The sequence below is a fragment of the Macaca thibetana genome, chromosome 10 (assembly GCF_024542745.1).
Source record: "Macaca thibetana thibetana isolate TM-01 chromosome 10, ASM2454274v1, whole genome shotgun sequence".
In the NCBI taxonomy this organism is placed as follows: Eukaryota; Metazoa; Chordata; class Mammalia; order Primates; family Cercopithecidae; genus Macaca; species Macaca thibetana.
Genome location: NC_065587.1, coordinates 34,603,489 through 34,621,937, shown reverse-complemented (window position 1 = coordinate 34,621,937; position 18,449 = coordinate 34,603,489). Strand labels below are relative to the sequence as shown.

Sequence of the window (18,449 nt, the reverse complement as noted above, 5' to 3'; positions counted from 1 at the left end):
TTTTATACTTTCGTGTGTTTTCACAATGGTAATCATCCTCTTGCTTCCAGATGTAGAACCACCTTAAGCAGTACTTATAAGGCCAGTTTAGTGGTGATGAATTCCTTCAGTTTTTGCTTGTCTAGGAAATACTTTATTTCTCCCTCATTTCTAGGGGATAGCTCTGCTGGGTATAGTGTTCTTGGTTGACAGTTTTGTTTATTTTTTTCCTTCAGTACTTTGAATATATCATCCCATCTCATTGTCTACTGACCTGTAAAGTTTCCACTGGGAAATCTACTGTTAATCAAATGGAGATTCCCTTATATGTGACTTGATGCTTTTTTCTTGCTGTTTTTAATATTTCCTTTCTTTTTTGGATACAGTCTTGCTCTGTCACCCAGGCTGTAGTGCGGTGGTGTGATCTTGGCCCACTGCAACCTCCACCTCCTGGGTTTAAGCAATTCTTGTGGTTCAGCCCCCCAAGTAACTGGAAGTACAGGTTCATGCCACCACACCCAGCTAATTTTTTTGTATTATTAGTGGAAATGGGGTTTCTTCATGTTGGTCATGCTCATCTTGAACTCCTGGCCTCAAGTGATCTACCCGCCTCAGCCTCCCGAAGTGCTGGGATTACAGGTGTGAGCCACCACACCTGACGAATATTCCCTCTTTTTGACTTTTGACAGTTCGACTATTATGCACCTCAGAGAAGAACTTTTTGGGTTGAATCTATTTGAGAACCTTTGAGCTTCCTAGATTTTGGCCATATCTCTCCCATGTGTTTTTAAACCTCTTGATTGCTTTTTTTTTTTTTTTTTTTGAGATAGGGTCTCGCTCTGCCACCAAGGCTGGAGTGCAGTGGCACAATCTTGGCTCACTGCAACCTCCACCTCCTGGGTTCAAGCAATTCTCATGTCTCAGCCTCCCAAGTAGCTTGGATTGCAGGCATGCGCCACCAAACCCAACTAATTTTTTTATCTTTTAGAGACAGGATTTTGCCATGTTAATCAGGCTTGTCTTGAACTCCTGGCCTCAAGTGATGCACTGCCTTGGCCTCCCAAAGTGCTGGGATAACAGGTGTGAACCACTGCACCTGGACTCTTGATGGTATTTTTATTTTATTCCTTAAATTCTTCAGCTCCAAAATCTCTGTCTGGTTTTTAATGACATATATATATCCTTGTTGAATTTCTCATAAGATCATAAATTGTTTTTCTAATTTCATTGATTTGTCTATCTGTATTCTCTGTATCTCATAGAGTTTCCTTAAAATCATTATTTTGAATTTCTTAGCCATTTGATATACTCTTAAAATTTAGGGTCTGTTCATGGGGAATTATTGTGTTTCTTTGGAGGTGTAATGTTTCCTTGCTTTTTATGTTTCTTGGGGCCCTAAATTGATTTTTGCACATCTACGGGAACAGTTGCCTCTTCCAATGTTAGAGAGCTTTCATAAAGAAATACTTTTTCCAATAGTTGTCCCCTATAGTGTTCATTGAGCAGGGTGCTTTGACTTTGGTTCTGGGTGGGTGCAGTAATATAGTCTTCATGCGACTTTTTTGGCTATAATCAGAATTCAGTGGTGTCTGTGAGTGCCTCAGTGGTCTGATGGTGAGTGTTTGTGGAGACAGTGGTATGGTTTTTCTTGGTGTGGGAGCCATCATTCAGATGAGTTCTCAGGCACTAAGCATATGCATGCTAAGTGCAGTGGCTTTGCTAGTTGTGGCATATTGCCACCAGCAGGGTGGGCACCAGGCAGGCCAGTCCTCAGTGCCTTAGAAGTGCATGCAGCATATGGTGGCTCTGCTGGTGAAGGGGGTGGAGCTGTTAGCAGCAGTGAGTGCCAGATGGGATGGGCCTTGGACCTTAGGGGGTGCATGTAGCATGTAGTGGTTCTGTCAGTTAAGGGTAAACAAGTCATTTTAGACTAGTCAGTCCTCAGATGACCCAGTAGCTGCCCATAGATACATGAATGAGCTTAGTTGAGACAGGAAATCCTTTCTGCAGTCACCTGAATTGGACAGTTAAGCCCATGCCAGATTCACAAACCATAGTATCATGAGCCAGATAAATAGTTGCTGTTATAAGCCAGTAAGTTTTGGGGTGGTTTGTAACCACTGGCACAATTGTAACTGGTATTAATCCATTATGATTTTTTTTTTTTTTTACTTGAAAGAGTACATTTTTAAAAGAATACTGCCGTATCTGGGTCAATAATAAACTCATGACTACACAGTCTACATTCACTGAGAAATGAGTATTTGTCAGATAAAGGCCCTTTCCTCAATTAGATTTCTATAGAAAGACTGCCTTCCAGAAGATGGCAATGACATAGCGATAATACGTTCTGAAAACCAAAACCATCACTATTACAAACATTATTATAGATTTCCTGTAACATACAAAACATAATTTATTCATGATCACACTCCATTTTCACAGAAAAAAAAAACTTTTAAGATTGAGGTTAACAGAAAAGAGCTAATACTCAGGATAATCAAATAACATATTAAATGATCCAACATAATGACAATTAAACTGGCATGGCGTTCTTAAGACTCCACTAGTACTAACCGTATGCCATGTACTTATGTTGGCCTCAGTATGAAGCTCTCCCTGTTCTTAGAATTTATTTCTTATCTTAAATACCAGAGAAAATCCAAGAGTTCTGGGCACCAGTGATGGTGGGAACTCCCAAGGTGCTTTGCAGCCCTCTGACTCAGAAAACCTGAGATCTACCAAGCACTGACCTCATTATCTGGGGTTCTAGGATGTGAAGAGGTCTCTCTGGGATCCTTGAGACTCAGAATAACTACTAGAGCTTAATAAATTGAAACTCAAACAGAGTCGGCTGAAAATCCATTCAAGTTCCTATGCTGCAACCGAGTAGTCCTGAAATGAGAAGACATGCAGCCCTTCCATTGCCAGGGCTAAACCACAAATATGTCACACTATCACAGTGGCATATATCCTCATGAATAAAGAATATTTTGAATGAATGTGTCTTACATGAGGCAAAAAAAAAAAAAAAAAATACAATTACAAGAAAAAGTGAAGTAATACAAGTAAATCAACAGTTAAGTGTCACAAACCTGTAACATAAGTGAGGTCTAGGTCAAATCCATCCCTTGTGTATCGCCTTTTGTTTTCTGAAACCTGAGAGTTTAAAATCATCATTAGTTTGTGAAACATTCATCAACATAAAAATAAAAACATTATACAGTATAGATATCAACCCTTGCCAATGGGTCCCAAAACACAAAATATTTTTTCTGAATCATAAGCATGTTTTGCCACTTACCAGCCTTCTCATCAGCTTTTCAAGTTGTCTTTTTTGACGAATCAGATGAAAAATTCTTATCAGAATAACAAGTCGTAGAAGTCGAACTAAATGTGTTCATCTAACAATAAATTTAAAAGATCGATTTTTGCTTCAGAAACAGAATTTTATCAATATAAACTATGTCTAGAGCAGCAGTTGTTAACCAGAGGCAATTTTCCCTCCTCTCCCCAATTACCTACCTTGGGAATATTTGGCAATGTCTGGAGGCATTTCGGTTTTCCCAACTGATGTGTGTGTGTGTGTGTGTGTGTGTGTGTGTGTGTGTGTGTGTGTGTGTTACTTACATCTAGTGGATAGAGGCCAGGAATTTTGCTAAACAGCCTGCAGTTAATGTAACTGCTCACCACCCTCTCATGACAAAGATCTGGCCCAAAATGTCAGTAATGCTGAGGTTGAGAAATTCTGGTCTAGAGAAATAGTGATACAACAGGCTCTTCGCATTTGTTAATTTAATTTTGGGATTTAAGACTAGCATTTTCAATTTTTCCACATCAAAACAAATTGATTATTCTTGTTCATCTTTGTTATTCCCATGAGTAAGAGAGGTTCACTACAGCTGCTAATGCACATCAGGCAGGCAACAGATTGAGATACTTCCAAAGTGTGCTAGCTGGTATCTCTCCTACCATCAGAAACACTGAAGAAGAGAACTGATGGTCTGGACTAGTGCTTCTCTGATTTGGGCACACGTAAATAAGAGCCATCTGGAAAAGCTTGTTAAGCTGCAGATTGCTGGGTCCCAGAGATACTGATTCAGTGGGTCCAAGGTGGGGCCTAAAGTATTTTTCTTCTTGTATTTCTAGCAAGCTCTCAAGTGATGCTGAGGTTTCTAGTCAGAGGACCACATTGGCTAAAATTATTTTCAAATAACTCCAAAAGCCTATCACTTAACATGCTTAGTTGGGGCCTGAGCTGTAGTCCAGGGAAGCTAGGATACAAAAAGAAATCAGCTATTTGACCCATGAACAAGCTTAGGAAGCCACCATCTACATCCCAGTATACATTTGCTCTTTCATTTTCCTCATTGTCACAATAAAAAAAGAAAAAAAAGTCACCAGGTCCTCATACACTCTTTAGTTTCCTAATCCTAACAGTTCTAACTTTGCCTAAGCTTTCTTTGTGTCTACCACAACTATACTGCAAAACTCTACCATTGTGTTGCCACACGTGTCATCTCCTAGTTTCTGTTCTGTTTGCTATTTTTTAGAAACTCATGATTGAAGTCACTCAAATTTTGCATATGCTCAAATAGATTCCCTCTTGGCTGTAGGAAAAATCCAGACAGAACATTATGTGTAAGGGATTTGTAGTTGAAGCACAGAGGGGAATTGTTTTTAATATAAAATTTTTTTTATATAGCAGATATTAAACTGATAAAAATATTATACTTGATCTTAGCCAAAAGGCCAAAAAAAATGATACAAATGGGAATTTGATGAGAACTTCAAAATGTAGAGAAGTTAAAGTTAGTACAAGAGTAAAAAAGTCCTTCTTTGGGTACTCCATCTTCTTCATTCAATTAATGGTACTTAGTGTAGATGCTCTTCACTGGTCCCCAAATGTCACAATCTTTTAGTTTCAAAGTATGTGTGAATTTACCTAAACATTTCATTTTAAAGCAATGTATTTGGTATAGAATGAGAACATTTGAAGTTTAAAAGATTATATAGAAGGCTGGGCGCGGTGGCTCAAGCCTGTAATCCCAGCACTTTGGGAAGCTGAGACAGGCAGATCACGAGGTCAGAAGATCCAGACCATCCTGGCTAACATGGTGAAATCCCTTCTCCACCAAAAAATACAAAAAACTAGCCAGGCGAGGTGGCGGGCGCCTGTAGTCCCAGCTACTGGGGAGGCTGAGGCAGGAGAATGGTGTAAACCCGGGAGGCGGAGCTTGCAGTGAGCTGAGATCTGGCCACTGCACTCCAGCCTGGGCGACAGAGCGAGACTCTGTCTCAAAAAAAAAGATTATATAGAATAAAAGCCACAGAAAATGTAAAATTAATGAAAAACTTTAAAACTTTAAGAGAGGTAAGTCTTACATTTCATACCTGGGAATATTCCTAAGAAACTTAATGTCAAAAAAAATGTAAATGACATCAATCAGCAGAGGAGTCACAATAATGGCAGTATCTAAAATGTTAAATAAGTCAGAAAAATACTGCTGTCTCCTGTAATATTAAAAAAAAAAAGTTCATTCCCCCCTGCAAGAAGAGCTAGGAATATTTAAAGAACACAAACTATTGACTCATCTACATTAAGAATTCTACTTTCATTAATTATTTAAAATGTATTTTCTAGAGTAGACTAAGAGAAAAATATAACATTCATGGGATGTTTTCAAACAATAAAGTTATATTCATCATTTGACACATATATATGATTAAAGCACCAACATGGCAGTTCAAGTAGTTAATATTTTTGATTGGCTCATAGTCTAGTCTCTCTACTTAGAATAAGAGTAGTTTATATATCATAGTTACAGTGTTCTAACATTTTGCATTTTTCTGTGTACCTACTATTACCAGTGAGTTTTATATCTTAAGGTTGTTACTTACTGCTTATTAATGTCCTTGTCTTTCTGACTGAAGTACTCCCTTTAGCATTTCTTCTAGTACAGGTCTGGTGTTGATGAAATCCCTCAGCTTTTGTTTGTGTGGAAAAGTCTTTATTTCTCCTTCACTTTGAAAGATATTTTCACCGGATACACTGTTTCAGGGTAAACGTTTTTTTCCTTCAGCGCTTTCAATATGTCATGCCACTCTCTCCTGGCCTGAAATGTTTCTACTGAAGAGTCTGCTGCCAGATATATTGTAGCTCCATTGTATATTATTGGTTTCTTTTCTCTTGCTGCTTTTAAGATCCTTTCTTTATCCTTGATCTTTGGGACTGTGATTATTAAATTCCTTGAGGTTGTCTTTGAGTTACATCTGCTTGGTGTTTTATAACTTCCTGGTACTTGGGTATTTGTATCTTTCTGTGGGTTTGGGAAGTTCTGTTACTATCCCTTTGAATAAACTTTCTACACTTCCCATCTCTTTAAGGCCAATACCACTTTGATTTGTCCTTTTGAGGCTATTTTCTTGATCCTGTAGGCATGTGTCATTGTTTTTTATTCTTTCCTTTGTCTGCTCTATGTATTTTGAAGTAGCCTGTCTTCAAGCTCATTAATTCTGTCTTCTGCTTGATCAATTCTGCTATTAAAAGGCTCTAATGCATTCTTTGGTGTGCCAATTACATTTTTTAGCTCCAGAATTTCTGCTTGATTCTTTTAAATTATTTCAATCTCTTTGTTAAACTTACCTAAATAGAATTATGAATTCCTTCTCTGTGTTGTCTTGAATTTCTTTGAGTTTCCTCAACACAGCTATTTTGATTTCTTTGTCTAAAAGGTCACATATCTCTGTTTCTACAGGATTGGACCCTGGTGTCTTATTTAGTTCATTTGGTGTGGTCATGTTTTCCTGGATAATGTTGATGTGAGCAGATGTTCTTTGGTGTCTGGGAATTGAAGAGTTAGGCATTTATTGTAGTTTTCACTGTATATTGTAGTTTTCACTGTCAGAGCTTGTTTGTACCCATCTTTTTTGGGAAGGCTTTCTAGATATTTGAAAGAACTTGGATATTGTGATCTAAACTGTATCTGCTTTGGGGGCACCCCAAGCCTCCTAAACTCTGTGGTTCTTGCAGACTCACAGTGGTACTGCCTTAATGGTCTTGGACAAGATCCAGGACAATTCTCTGTGTTACCAAAAAGAGAATCTTGTTCTCTTCCCTTACTTTCTCCCAAACAAACAGAGTCTCTCTCTCTCTGTTCTGAGGCACCTAAAGCTTGGGGTTGAGTGACACGAGCACCCTGTGGCCACCACTACTGTGACTCCACTAGGTCAGACCTGAGGCCAGCACAGCACTGGGTCTTGCCCAAGACCTGTTGTAGCCACTCCTTAGCTATTGCATAAGTTTCCTGAAGGCCCTGGGGCTCTACAATCATCACATGGTAAAAACAGCCAGGCCTGTGTCCTTCCCTTCAGGATGGCAAGTTCTCCCAGCCTCTGGGTGGATCCAAAGGTGCTGTCTGGGAATCAGGGCCTAGATCAAAAACTTTAAAAGTCTACCTAGTGTTTTATTGTGCTATGGCTGAGCTGTCACTCAAACCACAAGATGCAGTCCCTCCCACTCTTTCCACCCCTCTCCAAAGGCAGAGGAGCATCAATCCATGGCCACCTCAAACACAGGCCATGGTGGGTACTGCCAGACTACCGCCAATGTTCTTATAAGGCCCAAAGGCTCTTAAGTCAGTTTGTGGTGAATGCTCCTGTTAATTATTTTAAAATGCTTCTTTTTTTGTTTTTTGTTTGTTTGGTTGGTTTTTTGAGATGGAGTCTTGCCCTGTCACCCAGGCTAGAGTGCAATGGTGTGATCTCAGCTCAGTGCAACTTCTGCCTCCCAGGCTCAAACGATTTTCCTGCCTCAGCCTCCCAAGCAGCTGGGATTACAGGCACCCACCACCACACCCAGCTAATTTTTCCATTTTTAGTAGAGACGGGGTTTCACCATGTTGGCCAGGATTGTCTTGAACTCCTGACCTTGGGGTCCTCCCACCTCAGCCTCCCACAGTGCTTCTTATAAAAGTACAAAACAGCATAATGCATTATAAAAATAATTAAACTTACCCTTCGACAAATACTCGAAGAAGAACATCCATGAGAAAAAATAAGGCAATAGCTAGAGAAATAGAACGATACACCAAAGGAATATAAAGTTTGCTATCATTGAAAATTAGGTCGGCAAGGAGGAGAGTGACATGCAGTAAGACCAGGAAAACTCCAAATATTCTAAAATAAATAAATAAATAAATAAATAAATAAATAAATAAATAAATAAATAAAAAGATAAAGGGGCTTTTGTCCCTATAGCTATACTGTATTTAGGCCACTGATCAGGTACCAAAATGTTATTATTTAGTATTAAGCTGCCCAGTGTCAGGAAAAACTGTAATGCCTTAGAATCTCAGAAAGTCACTGTTTTCACCCAATAGAAGCAGTTCTTAATAAACAAAATTCTCACCAAACCACTTCACAAGATATTATCATGCCCTTTTATAGTAGAAACATCAGACCAACACCTCAAGAGAGAAAAGTAAAACTGAATTAAAATCACCTGTGTCTGTTTGTAAACTCTTCTTAAAATTTGAGAATTTTATAAGAAATTTATACCAATTTCTCATAAAAAATAAACCCTCAATCTGGATAATTCTAAAGAATTTATTAATAAAAACCAAATGAAAGCATGAGTAACATATGCTTATAAAAGACCAAGATTTTTCATCAGTGACATTTTCAACAAGTACATGATTCCATATTTATGGGTGCTTCTAGCTTAGTGATGGGCATGTGAGTCTTGAACTCTAAAGTACCTCCTGCCACTTGCTGTTACATATTCTAAATACATTCTCCATAAATTGATTAGACTATTTGCCTAATCCATGAAGATGAATTAGTCTTCGAAGTACTTTTTTAAAAACTTGCAGCTCAAATTAAAATAGTATTAATTCAAAAGGAAACAGTTATATTGCATAAATCTATATCATAGTATGAAATCTCACTCTTATGTAGAGAAGAGTCTAAGTAAATTATTTCCAGAATTAAAGAGTAAGTCTAGATGTATACGGTACTTAATAAAACACTTAACTTATAGAATTTTAACATTTAATTTTCATTAATGTTACTTTTGCAGATGGAAGAAAAACAATATTTATATGTTACTATTAATCTTAGGCAAAAGCCATTTATTTGCAAGTCTTAATGTCCAGCTTAAACCAGAATTCCATGATAAATTAGATTACATTAGAAGGGGCACACGGCTACTTAGCAACTGATGGAAGGTGGAAATGCTTTTTTGTTTTTTTATTTCAGTCTTTCTCATTGAAGTATTAAGTCATATATATATATATCTTTTTTTTTTAAGATGGAGTATTGCTTTGTTGCCCAGCCTGCAGTGCAATGGTGCAATTTCAGCTCACTGCAACCTGTGCCTTCTAGGTTCAAGCGATTCTTCTGCCTCAGCCTCCTGAGTAGCTGGGATTACAGGCACCCGCCATTATGCTCAGTTAATTATTGTATTTTTAGTAGAGATGGGGTTTCACCATGTTAGCCAGGCTGGTCTTGAACTCCTGACTTCAGGTGATCTGCCCGCCTCAGCCTCCTAGAGTGCTGGGATTACAGGCGTGAGCCACCACGCCAAGCCAAGTCTCAAATATATTTAACACATGGTGTTTTCTATGTCCCACATACCCAAATGCAAAAGATGATACAATTGAATGCACAATTTTCTTAATCTTGCTGCTGCAAAAAGAAGTAAAAATAAAATTAATCAGATTTCTTCTAACATATATGGTAAATTTAACCAAAAAACAAAGGCCTTTATAAATACAATTTAAAAGAAAATTATTCAGAAGTTGTATAACAAAATGCTTTTTACTAATCGCTAAAATTTTATTCTTTCTGCTCCATGAGTATTTCACTTTGCTATCCAGAATATATGCGAATAAGACAGTAAACTTTGGATGTTTAGTAACATTTCCATTGCATGCAAAGCCCCAACCCCAACTTTATGGCAATACTAAACTTAAACTTGTGGTCATCTACTCAGGGAGTATAGCATGAAGACAGAAAAGGGTGGTAGAAGACAACTGTATTTTAGTGCCAGCCTGGGCAAGTCATCAAACTTTGGCCAGATCTCAGTTTCCACCACAATAAAATAAGGTATTTCAGGAATGAGCATAGGGAGTAAATGATGCTTTTGTCATCTCTTCAAATGAGACACCTAGTAAACAGACACACATTAGCAAGAGTCACATTTGAGGTTGCAAATGAACTTCAGAGGTAAGACATTTTAGTAAGATATACTGCAAAGGAGAAACACCCGAAAGACTGGGCCCCTTCCATTAATCAAAGGAAGGAGAACCTGTTTGATGGAGCCTCCAATAATGCCTCATTTTACCTTATGGCTGGAGACAAGGTAGCTGATGAGGAACAATTGTTTTGTCCTACTGAAGCCTCGTGTGTTGGAGGCTCTTTAGAAGGAGAAGCCTCCAACACAGGAGGCTTCAGTAGAAGTCTTCAGAAAGTTTCTGTCATACTGAAGCCTCCAACACAAGACTTAAGTTCCACCCTGAGAACCATGAATCCTAAGACAATGCTCACAGCCTGTGCCTAAGACTGGAGAACAAAGAGGGCAGATACTGAGCAGAACTGGGGCACTGCCAAAATTGGCCTTTGACATGAACAGACATTTCTCAAAAGAAGACATACATGTGGCCAACAAGCATATGAAGAAAAGCTCAACATCACAGATTAGAGAAATGCACATTGAAACCACAATGAGATACCATTTCACACCAGTCAGAATGCCTATTACTAAAGAGTCAGAAAATAACAGATGCTGGCAAGGTTGCAGAGAAAAGGGAACACTTATACATTGTTGGTGGGAGTGTAAATTAGTTCAACCATCATAAAAAGCAGTATGGCAATACCTTGAAGAGCTAAAAGCAGAACTACTATTTGACTGAGCAATCCCATTACTGAGCATATACCCAGAGGAATATAAATCATTCTACTATAAAGATACATGCATATGAATGTTCACTGCAGCACTATTTACAATAGCAAAAACATGGAATCAACCTAGGTAACCATCAATGACAGACTGGATAAAGAAAATGTGGTACATATATACCATGGAATACTATGCAGCCATAATAAAAGAATGAGATCATGTCTTTTGTGGGAACATGGATGGAGCTGGAGGCTATTATCCTTAGCAAACCAGTGCAGAAACAGAAAACCAAATACTGAATGTCGTCACCTATCAGTGGTAGCTAAATCATAAGGACTTATGAACACAAAGAAAGAAACAGACACTGGGGTCTACTTACATGGGGAGGGTAGGAGGAGAGGGAGGAGCAGAGAAGATAACTATTTGGGTACTGAGCTTAACACCTGGATGATGAAATAATATGTGGGAAAAAAAAAAAAACACCTCCCTGACATATGTTTACCTATGTAACAAACCTCTCATGTACCTCCAAACCTAAAATAAAAGTTAAAAAAAAAAACTGGCCTTTGCTGAATGATATTAGGTTAACCTGAGATAAAGGAAATCCCCAATCCTTCTAATTTTCCCCTCTCCACCTGGACCCACCATTTCTGCCCAGGCTTGGAGAATTAAGGCTGATGTAGATGGAGAATCAATTGGCCAAAAGAGGTGAATTCTCTCCTCAAGTTGCCATTCTCTTACTATAAGACCCTCTGATCCCACACAGTCTACTGGATCTCTGGGTATCAAGGAAATATAAATCTGAACTCACTTGACAATGTCACCATACAGAACCAAGCCTGACAGATTACGAAGGCATGAAGGAGTGGCTTGGGTGGCTTTAGCCCCTTAATCTGTTTCAGTGTCCACTGAAACTATATCAAATAAATATACAGTTGAGACTTTTTTGGTTTAAAAAAGTGTGCTATGTAAATGCAGTTTCAAGCAGTTATGTGCAGAGTTTGCAGGGAAATAACTATGACCCAATAAATCCATATCCAGGAAAAGTACTTTTCACACTTGGGAGCAATAGACAGACACTCCAACATGCAGCAACTCGAAGCATAGCCTCCATGTACCTTTCCTAAAAACAATTACTCAACGGGCTTGAGTCAGCTGAGCAATGAATCAAAATGAAGAACATAGAAATAAGGAAGATGACTTACTGAGAAAAGATGGTACATAATATAAACTCAGAATTAGGTAAGTCTAAATAATAATTGTTAATGTAGCATAAAAACGTAGCAGGTGAAAATGTAAATAAATGATTCTAAAAGTAAAGATAAATCATATAAAATCACGAATAATAGTATTGATTTGAATTTTTAGGCATTCTTACACTAGGATTCAAGGTGTGGAAGAAGATAGAAGTAAAGGCAGGTTGCATTTCTTATCTTTCACAGGTACAAGTCCAGTTTTATTCTCGATATTGATGGAGAAAAGTGATATAATTATATTCTCTATATGTTTAAATATAAACATTGATAGACTAGAAATGGGCTTCTGACTTGCATACGAATAAAAAATGCAGGAGATAAAAACAAATCAATAGCAAAAAATATAGACCAATTTAAAAAGAAAATATCAAAGTATTTTTAAAAAGAAAAAGATGATAAATAAAACCAAACATACCAGAAATCATAAATACAAACATATTACTCTCATATTGCATATTGAGAAATACTCTCAGATAACTTTGAAATTAAAGGCATTACATGCTATACACGAGAGACAAAAACTAAATTTAAATGACAATTTAAAAATAAAGAGTGGCCAGGCGCAGTGGCTCACATCTGTAATCCCAGCACTCTGGGCGGCCGAGGTGGGCAGATCGCGAGGTCGAGATTGAGACCATCCTAGCCAACATGGTGAAACTCCATCTCTACTAAAAATACAAAAAATTATCTGGGCATGGTGGTGCGTGCCTGTAGTCCCAGCTACTCAGGAGGCTGAGGCAGGAGAATCTCTTGAACCCCGGAGGCAGAGGTTGCAGTGAGCTGAGATGGCGCCACTGCACTCCAGCCTGGTGACAGAGCAAGACTCTGGCTCAGAAGAAAAGAAAAAGAGAGAGAGAGAGACAGACAGAAAAAGATATGCGATACTAAACCTTAAAACACTAAAAGTTCCAATATCAATATCAAAGTTGAATTAAAAGCACAAATATTAACTATGAACATGATTTATTTTTTATCAATAGAAGGTGGGAGATACATGACACTAACCAGACCATGTTTAATGAAGTGGGATTTGTATTGGAGGCAGGTGTTGTCTCTCCCACTGGACACATTTTTCTCTGGTACAGACTCTAGGGGAAGGGAGATGGCCATGATGCAAAGCACTAAAAACACTGTAGTGACTCTGGTCTTCCTGCTCACTCTAGATCACTAAAACACGGTAAAGACAACACAGGGGGATGCCATTTTCATGCTGAGAAAACTATGAGTCACTTAGGAGAAAGGTAAATTTCTACACTTTATACCTTAAGACAAAGAAAATTCAGGGCAGATATTTTATACAAATGAAGAAAATACATTCAAAACAGAAATTTTGGTGAATACATTTAAAATCTTGGGGTAAGAAGGACTTTCTGAGAATAACATTAAAGACAAAATCACAAAGAAAAGTACAGATACATTTGATTAGATGAAGATTAAATACTTTATATAGTGAAAAGCAAGACAACCTGGGAGAAATTACTTATATTACATAAAATAGAAAAAGGATCAATAGATTTAACTTTTCAGTCCAAAAACAGAAAAACACCCCAATTTTAACTGGGCAAAAGTAGTTTGCAAATGATGAAATATTAACTTAGAAAGGGTAAATGAAGGTGTGTCAAAGAATGTGCATTAGAAAAAATATATTTACTGATATCAAAGAAATCAATGATGGTTAGTGCTAAGTGTGGGAAGGGAGAAATGTACACTTGCATCTTGATGTTAAAGCACATATCAATATCCATAGCGTCACAATCATTCCCTTTGACACAGAATTTCCACTTCTGAGAATTTATAACAAGCAAATAACCAACAATATACGGAGATTTAGCCTCAAATATATTCATTTTTTGTAACACTTAAAAACTTGTAAAAAAAACTTAATTGTTCAGCAATATCTGACTATTAAATGAATTATAGCACATCTACACCATGAAATATTTCATGGTATATTACTTTGTAAATATAACAGTTTGTAAAACAACTGTTACAAATAATGTTGTAAGTGCACATGAATATATATTAACAAAAAATATAGTCATGATGTCATGAAGTAATAAGGTTATTTACAAAAGAATAATAATAAGTATGGTCTCATATCTGTAAACAAAAAAAGTATATGCTTAAAGAACTTAGAATTGCATGCATCCAAGTTTAAGAAGGACTATACGTGGGTAGATTTGTTGATTGTATTTTCTGATTTTCCTTTAATGAACTCTTATGTTATTTTCAGTTTTTAGAATAAAACCTATTCACAAAGCTACAGAGTTTTCAAAGTATTTTTGTGTGTTATTTTAGTTTTATTACTAATTTTTTACAATACAATATCCAATACATAGATAGCATCATAACCAGTTTACATTTGAATAATCTGAAAGTTAAAAAGGTTTAGTGACTTGCTGAGTATCAGGTGAATGAATATATGATGTCAAAGCCAAGCACTGATTCCAGCTTTTACTATAAATCCAAGATCATCCCCCTGGTATGAAACACCAGCGTTTCTCACAGGGACTACTGCAAATTCCTCCTATATCTATGTAATGAGAATTTGTAATTTAAAAATAAAATAAAATGAAATCCTGCTTTATTTTGTTTGGAGTGGGGAAAGAAGGAAATGCTTGCCTTGCTTAATCTGTCTAATTTTGCTTCATCCCTGGGCAGCTCCATTACAGAAAACGTATAGATGATTTGCAGACACACAGTTTAATTCAGTGGCAAATTCAGGGTAATTTGAAGAACTATTTGTATTTGCCCCCTTTGTTTCCAATCTTTGTTTAGACAGACACCAACCACTTACAACCATGGTGAGTTAACTTCCTCTATGGCAGGACTTGGTCTCCAACATTGACACAAGCTGGCAAATGGTTATACAACTGGGCAAGAAAGAAGCAGAAGAAAAATTTCCTGAATATGTCTGCAGTTCAGACACAAGCCAGTTTAAGAATGTATTGTTTCATTACAGTGAGTACATGATAAAATGCCTTCAGGTCAGTGCAACAGGAAGTACTCTAGTGAGATTAGAAACAAATAAGAATAAAATCCCAATGAGCATAAAGAGGCCTTTTTTTTTTTTTTTTTTTTTTTTTTTGAGACGGAGTCTTGCTCTGTCGCCCAGGCTGGAGTGCAGTGGCCAGATCTCAGCTCACTGCAAGCTCCGAATAAAGAGGTCTTTAGGCAGCAAAACATGTTTGCTTTTGCTATCAATACCATTTGCTCATAGGCAAAATCTACAAAATTGGAAATCACACAATATCCGGTAAAAATGAGAAATGTTCACTAGTGATGAGTTAAGTAGCATTCTGCATTCCTGTTTTTTTTTTTTTTTAAAGAAAACTTTTAATGGAATTAATTTCTTCTAAGAATACTTTTTACATTTTCAAGCTAGAAGAACATTTATTTCTGAATGGATGGAATTTATTTTGCAAAATAATACTTGTCTAATAATTCAACTGGAGTAAATACGGTGTATGCTCCCACCCATACATTTTGATATCTTTCCATAGTTTCCCTTTTTTCTTCTTGCCTCAGCATAAGCTCTGTTTAACTAAAGATAAGAGATCCATCAATGGCTCCCTCCTTTCAAACTTCAAACTGACTTACTCATATGAAGCAACACTTTCAGCATCTTCAACTTCAAACTTGGAAAGTCGTTCTAACATACTTTATCTACCAAAAGAAAAAAAAATGCAAAAATATATCATTAGATATTTGCTACACAAAATAGTGATGAAAAATATATTTGAATAACAAGAATCCCATGAATCTAAAGGATATAGTAAACATGACTTGGCTCACTGGAAGACTTAATATTTAAGAAAGAAAATTACAATCATTAACCAGAAACTCTTTCTTCATGGATACTCCCAACACTGAATTTTGCATATTTTTGTCTTCTTTGCTCTATCTCTTTCTATATATATGTATATAAAGATATATAAAAGAATATGTATACAGATGTATAATATATAAATAATATGTGTATAGACATATCTCAAAGACATTGTGGGTTTCATTCCAGACCACTGCAATAAAGCAAAAACTGCATTAAGCAACTCACACAAAATGTTTTGGTTTCCCTGTGCATATGAAAGTTATATTTACCCTACACTGTAGCCTGTTAAGTTTGCAATGGCATTATGTTAAAAAAATTATGCACATAACTTAATTAAAGACTACATTATTGGTTTAAAAATGCTAATGATAACCTGAGCCTTTAGCAAGTCCTAGTCTTTTTGCTGGTGGAGGGCATTGTTGCCTCCACGTTGATGGCTGCTGACTGATCAGAGTGGTGGTTGCCAATGGTTGGGGTGGCTGAGGCAATTTCTTAAAATAGGACAACAATGAAGTTTGCTGTAGCAAATGACTCTTCCTTTCACAAGTGAGAATTAAGTGGTGAAGCCATCAGGTCCTGGACTTTGTTGAAAGCCTTTTTATTACTGGTTCAATCTCATTACTTGTTTATGGTCTGTTCAGGTTTTCTATTTCTTCTTGGTTTAGTCTTGGTAGGTCGTATGGGTCAAGGATTTTGTCCATTTCCTCTAGGTTTTCAAATTTATTGTAGAGTTGCTCATAATAGTCTCTAATAATTATTTTTATTTCTGTCATGTCTGTTATGAAGTCTCTTTTTCTGTTTCTGAATTTACTTATTTGTGTCTTCTCTTTTTCTTAATTAGTCTAGCTAATGGTTTGTTGATTTTTTAAACCTGCTTTTTGTTAACCTTTTGTAATTTTTGCCTCAAATTTGTTTATTTCTGTTTGGTCTTCATTATTTATTTCTTTTTAATAATTTGGGCTTTGGTTTGTTCTTACTATTCTAGTTTCTTAAGGTAGAATTGTTCAGTAGTTTATTTGAAAGTTTTCTAGTGTTTTTGATCCAGACATTTATTGCTAAAAACATACTTCTTAATAACTGCTTTTGCTGTGTCCCCTAGTTTTGGTATGTTGTGTTTCTAGTTATATTTGTTTCAAGGAATTTTTAAATTTCATTCTTAATTTCTTTCTTCACTTATTGTAACTCAAGGGCATGTTGTTTAATTTCCATATGTCTGTATAGTTTTTAATGTTCCTCTTGCTATGAATGTCTAGTTTTATTCCATTGTGGCAAGATAAGACACCTGACATAATTTCAATTTTTAAAAATTTGCTGAGACTTGTTTTGTAGCCTAGCATACGGTGTATCTTGGATAATGTTTCATGTGCTGATGAAAAGAATGTGTATTCTGCAGCTGTTAGGTGAGATGTTCCGTAAATGTTTGTTATGTCCATTTGGTCTATGGTGGAGTTTAAGTCTGATGTTTCTTTGTTGATTTTCTGTCTAGATGATTTGTCCAGTGCTAAGAGTGAGATACCAAAGTGCCCAACTCTTATTGTAACTGGGTCTATCTCCCTCTTTAGATCTAGATATTCGCTTTATATGTCTAGGTGCTCTGGTGTTTGAGTGCATACATATTTACAATTACACACATATTACAATTATGTTATATTTCTTGTGGAATGGAACCCTTTATTATTATATAATAATCTTGTTTGTCACTTTTTATGGTTTTTTAACTTGAAGTCTGTTTTGTCTTATACAAGTATAGCTGTTTCTGCTCACTTTTGGCTTCCATTTGCATGGAATATCTTTTTCCTTCCCTTCATTATCAGTCTATTTGTTTCTTTACAGGTAAGGTGAGTTTATTTTAGATAAAATATAGTTGGGTCTTATTTTTTAATCCACTCAGCAAGTCTCTATCCTTCATGGTGTATTTAATCTATTGATATTCAAAGTTATTATTGGTAGGTGAGGAGTTACTTCTGACATTTTATTGTTTTCTGGTTGTTTTGTATATGTTTTCTTCCTTTCTTCCTCTCTGTTTACTTTTGAAGTTGGGTAGTTTTCTGTAGTGATAAGGTTTCATTCCTTTCTCTTTCTCCTTTATGTATTGACTCTAACAGTGACTTAAAGTTTTGCATGTTTTTATGATAGTGGTTATCATCTTTTTACTTCCAGATGTAAGACTCCCTTGGGCATTTCTTGTAAGGCTGGTCTAGTAGTGATGAATTATCTTTGTTTTTGTTTATCTATGACAGATGTCTTCTTCATTTGTAAAGGATAGCTGTGCTGGGTATAATATTCTTGGCTGAAAGATTTTTTTCTTTCAGGACTTCAAATATATCATCCCATTCTCTTCTAGCCTAAGGTTTCTGCTGAGAAATCAGCTGTTAGTCTAACGGGGATTCCATTATAAGTGTCTTACTTCTCTCTTGCTATTTTAAAAAATCTTTGTCTTTGATTTTTCACAATTTGATTATAATGTCTGGGTTGAATGTAT

General features: G+C 36.5%; 1 protein-coding gene and 1 long non-coding RNA gene across 2 annotated transcripts in view; one reads left to right on the top strand and one right to left on the bottom strand.

Moving 5' to 3' along the window:
• LOC126929807 (uncharacterized) overlaps positions 1 to 5,059 on the top strand; it is a 28,644-nt gene extending 23,585 nt beyond the window's left edge. The window contains exon 4 of the long non-coding RNA XR_007717283.1: positions 4,999 to 5,059. This is a non-coding gene — a long non-coding RNA (uncharacterized LOC126929807). The remainder of the gene's footprint in view (positions 1 to 4,998) is intronic.
• The window catches only part of LOC126929677 (phosphatidylinositol 3,4,5-trisphosphate 3-phosphatase TPTE2-like), a 59,248-nt gene extending 51,087 nt beyond the window's left edge, over positions 1 to 8,161 (bottom strand). Inside the window, 5 exon segments of the mRNA XM_050746258.1 lie at positions 2,259 to 2,329; positions 3,075 to 3,138; positions 3,284 to 3,383; positions 5,374 to 5,493; positions 7,996 to 8,161. Coding sequence (XP_050602215.1) covers positions 2,259 to 2,329; positions 3,075 to 3,138; positions 3,284 to 3,383; positions 5,374 to 5,493; positions 7,996 to 8,027 — 387 coding nt within the window. The 5' untranslated portion in view covers positions 8,028 to 8,161.
• Positions 8,162 to 18,449: the final 10,288 nt, after the last annotated feature.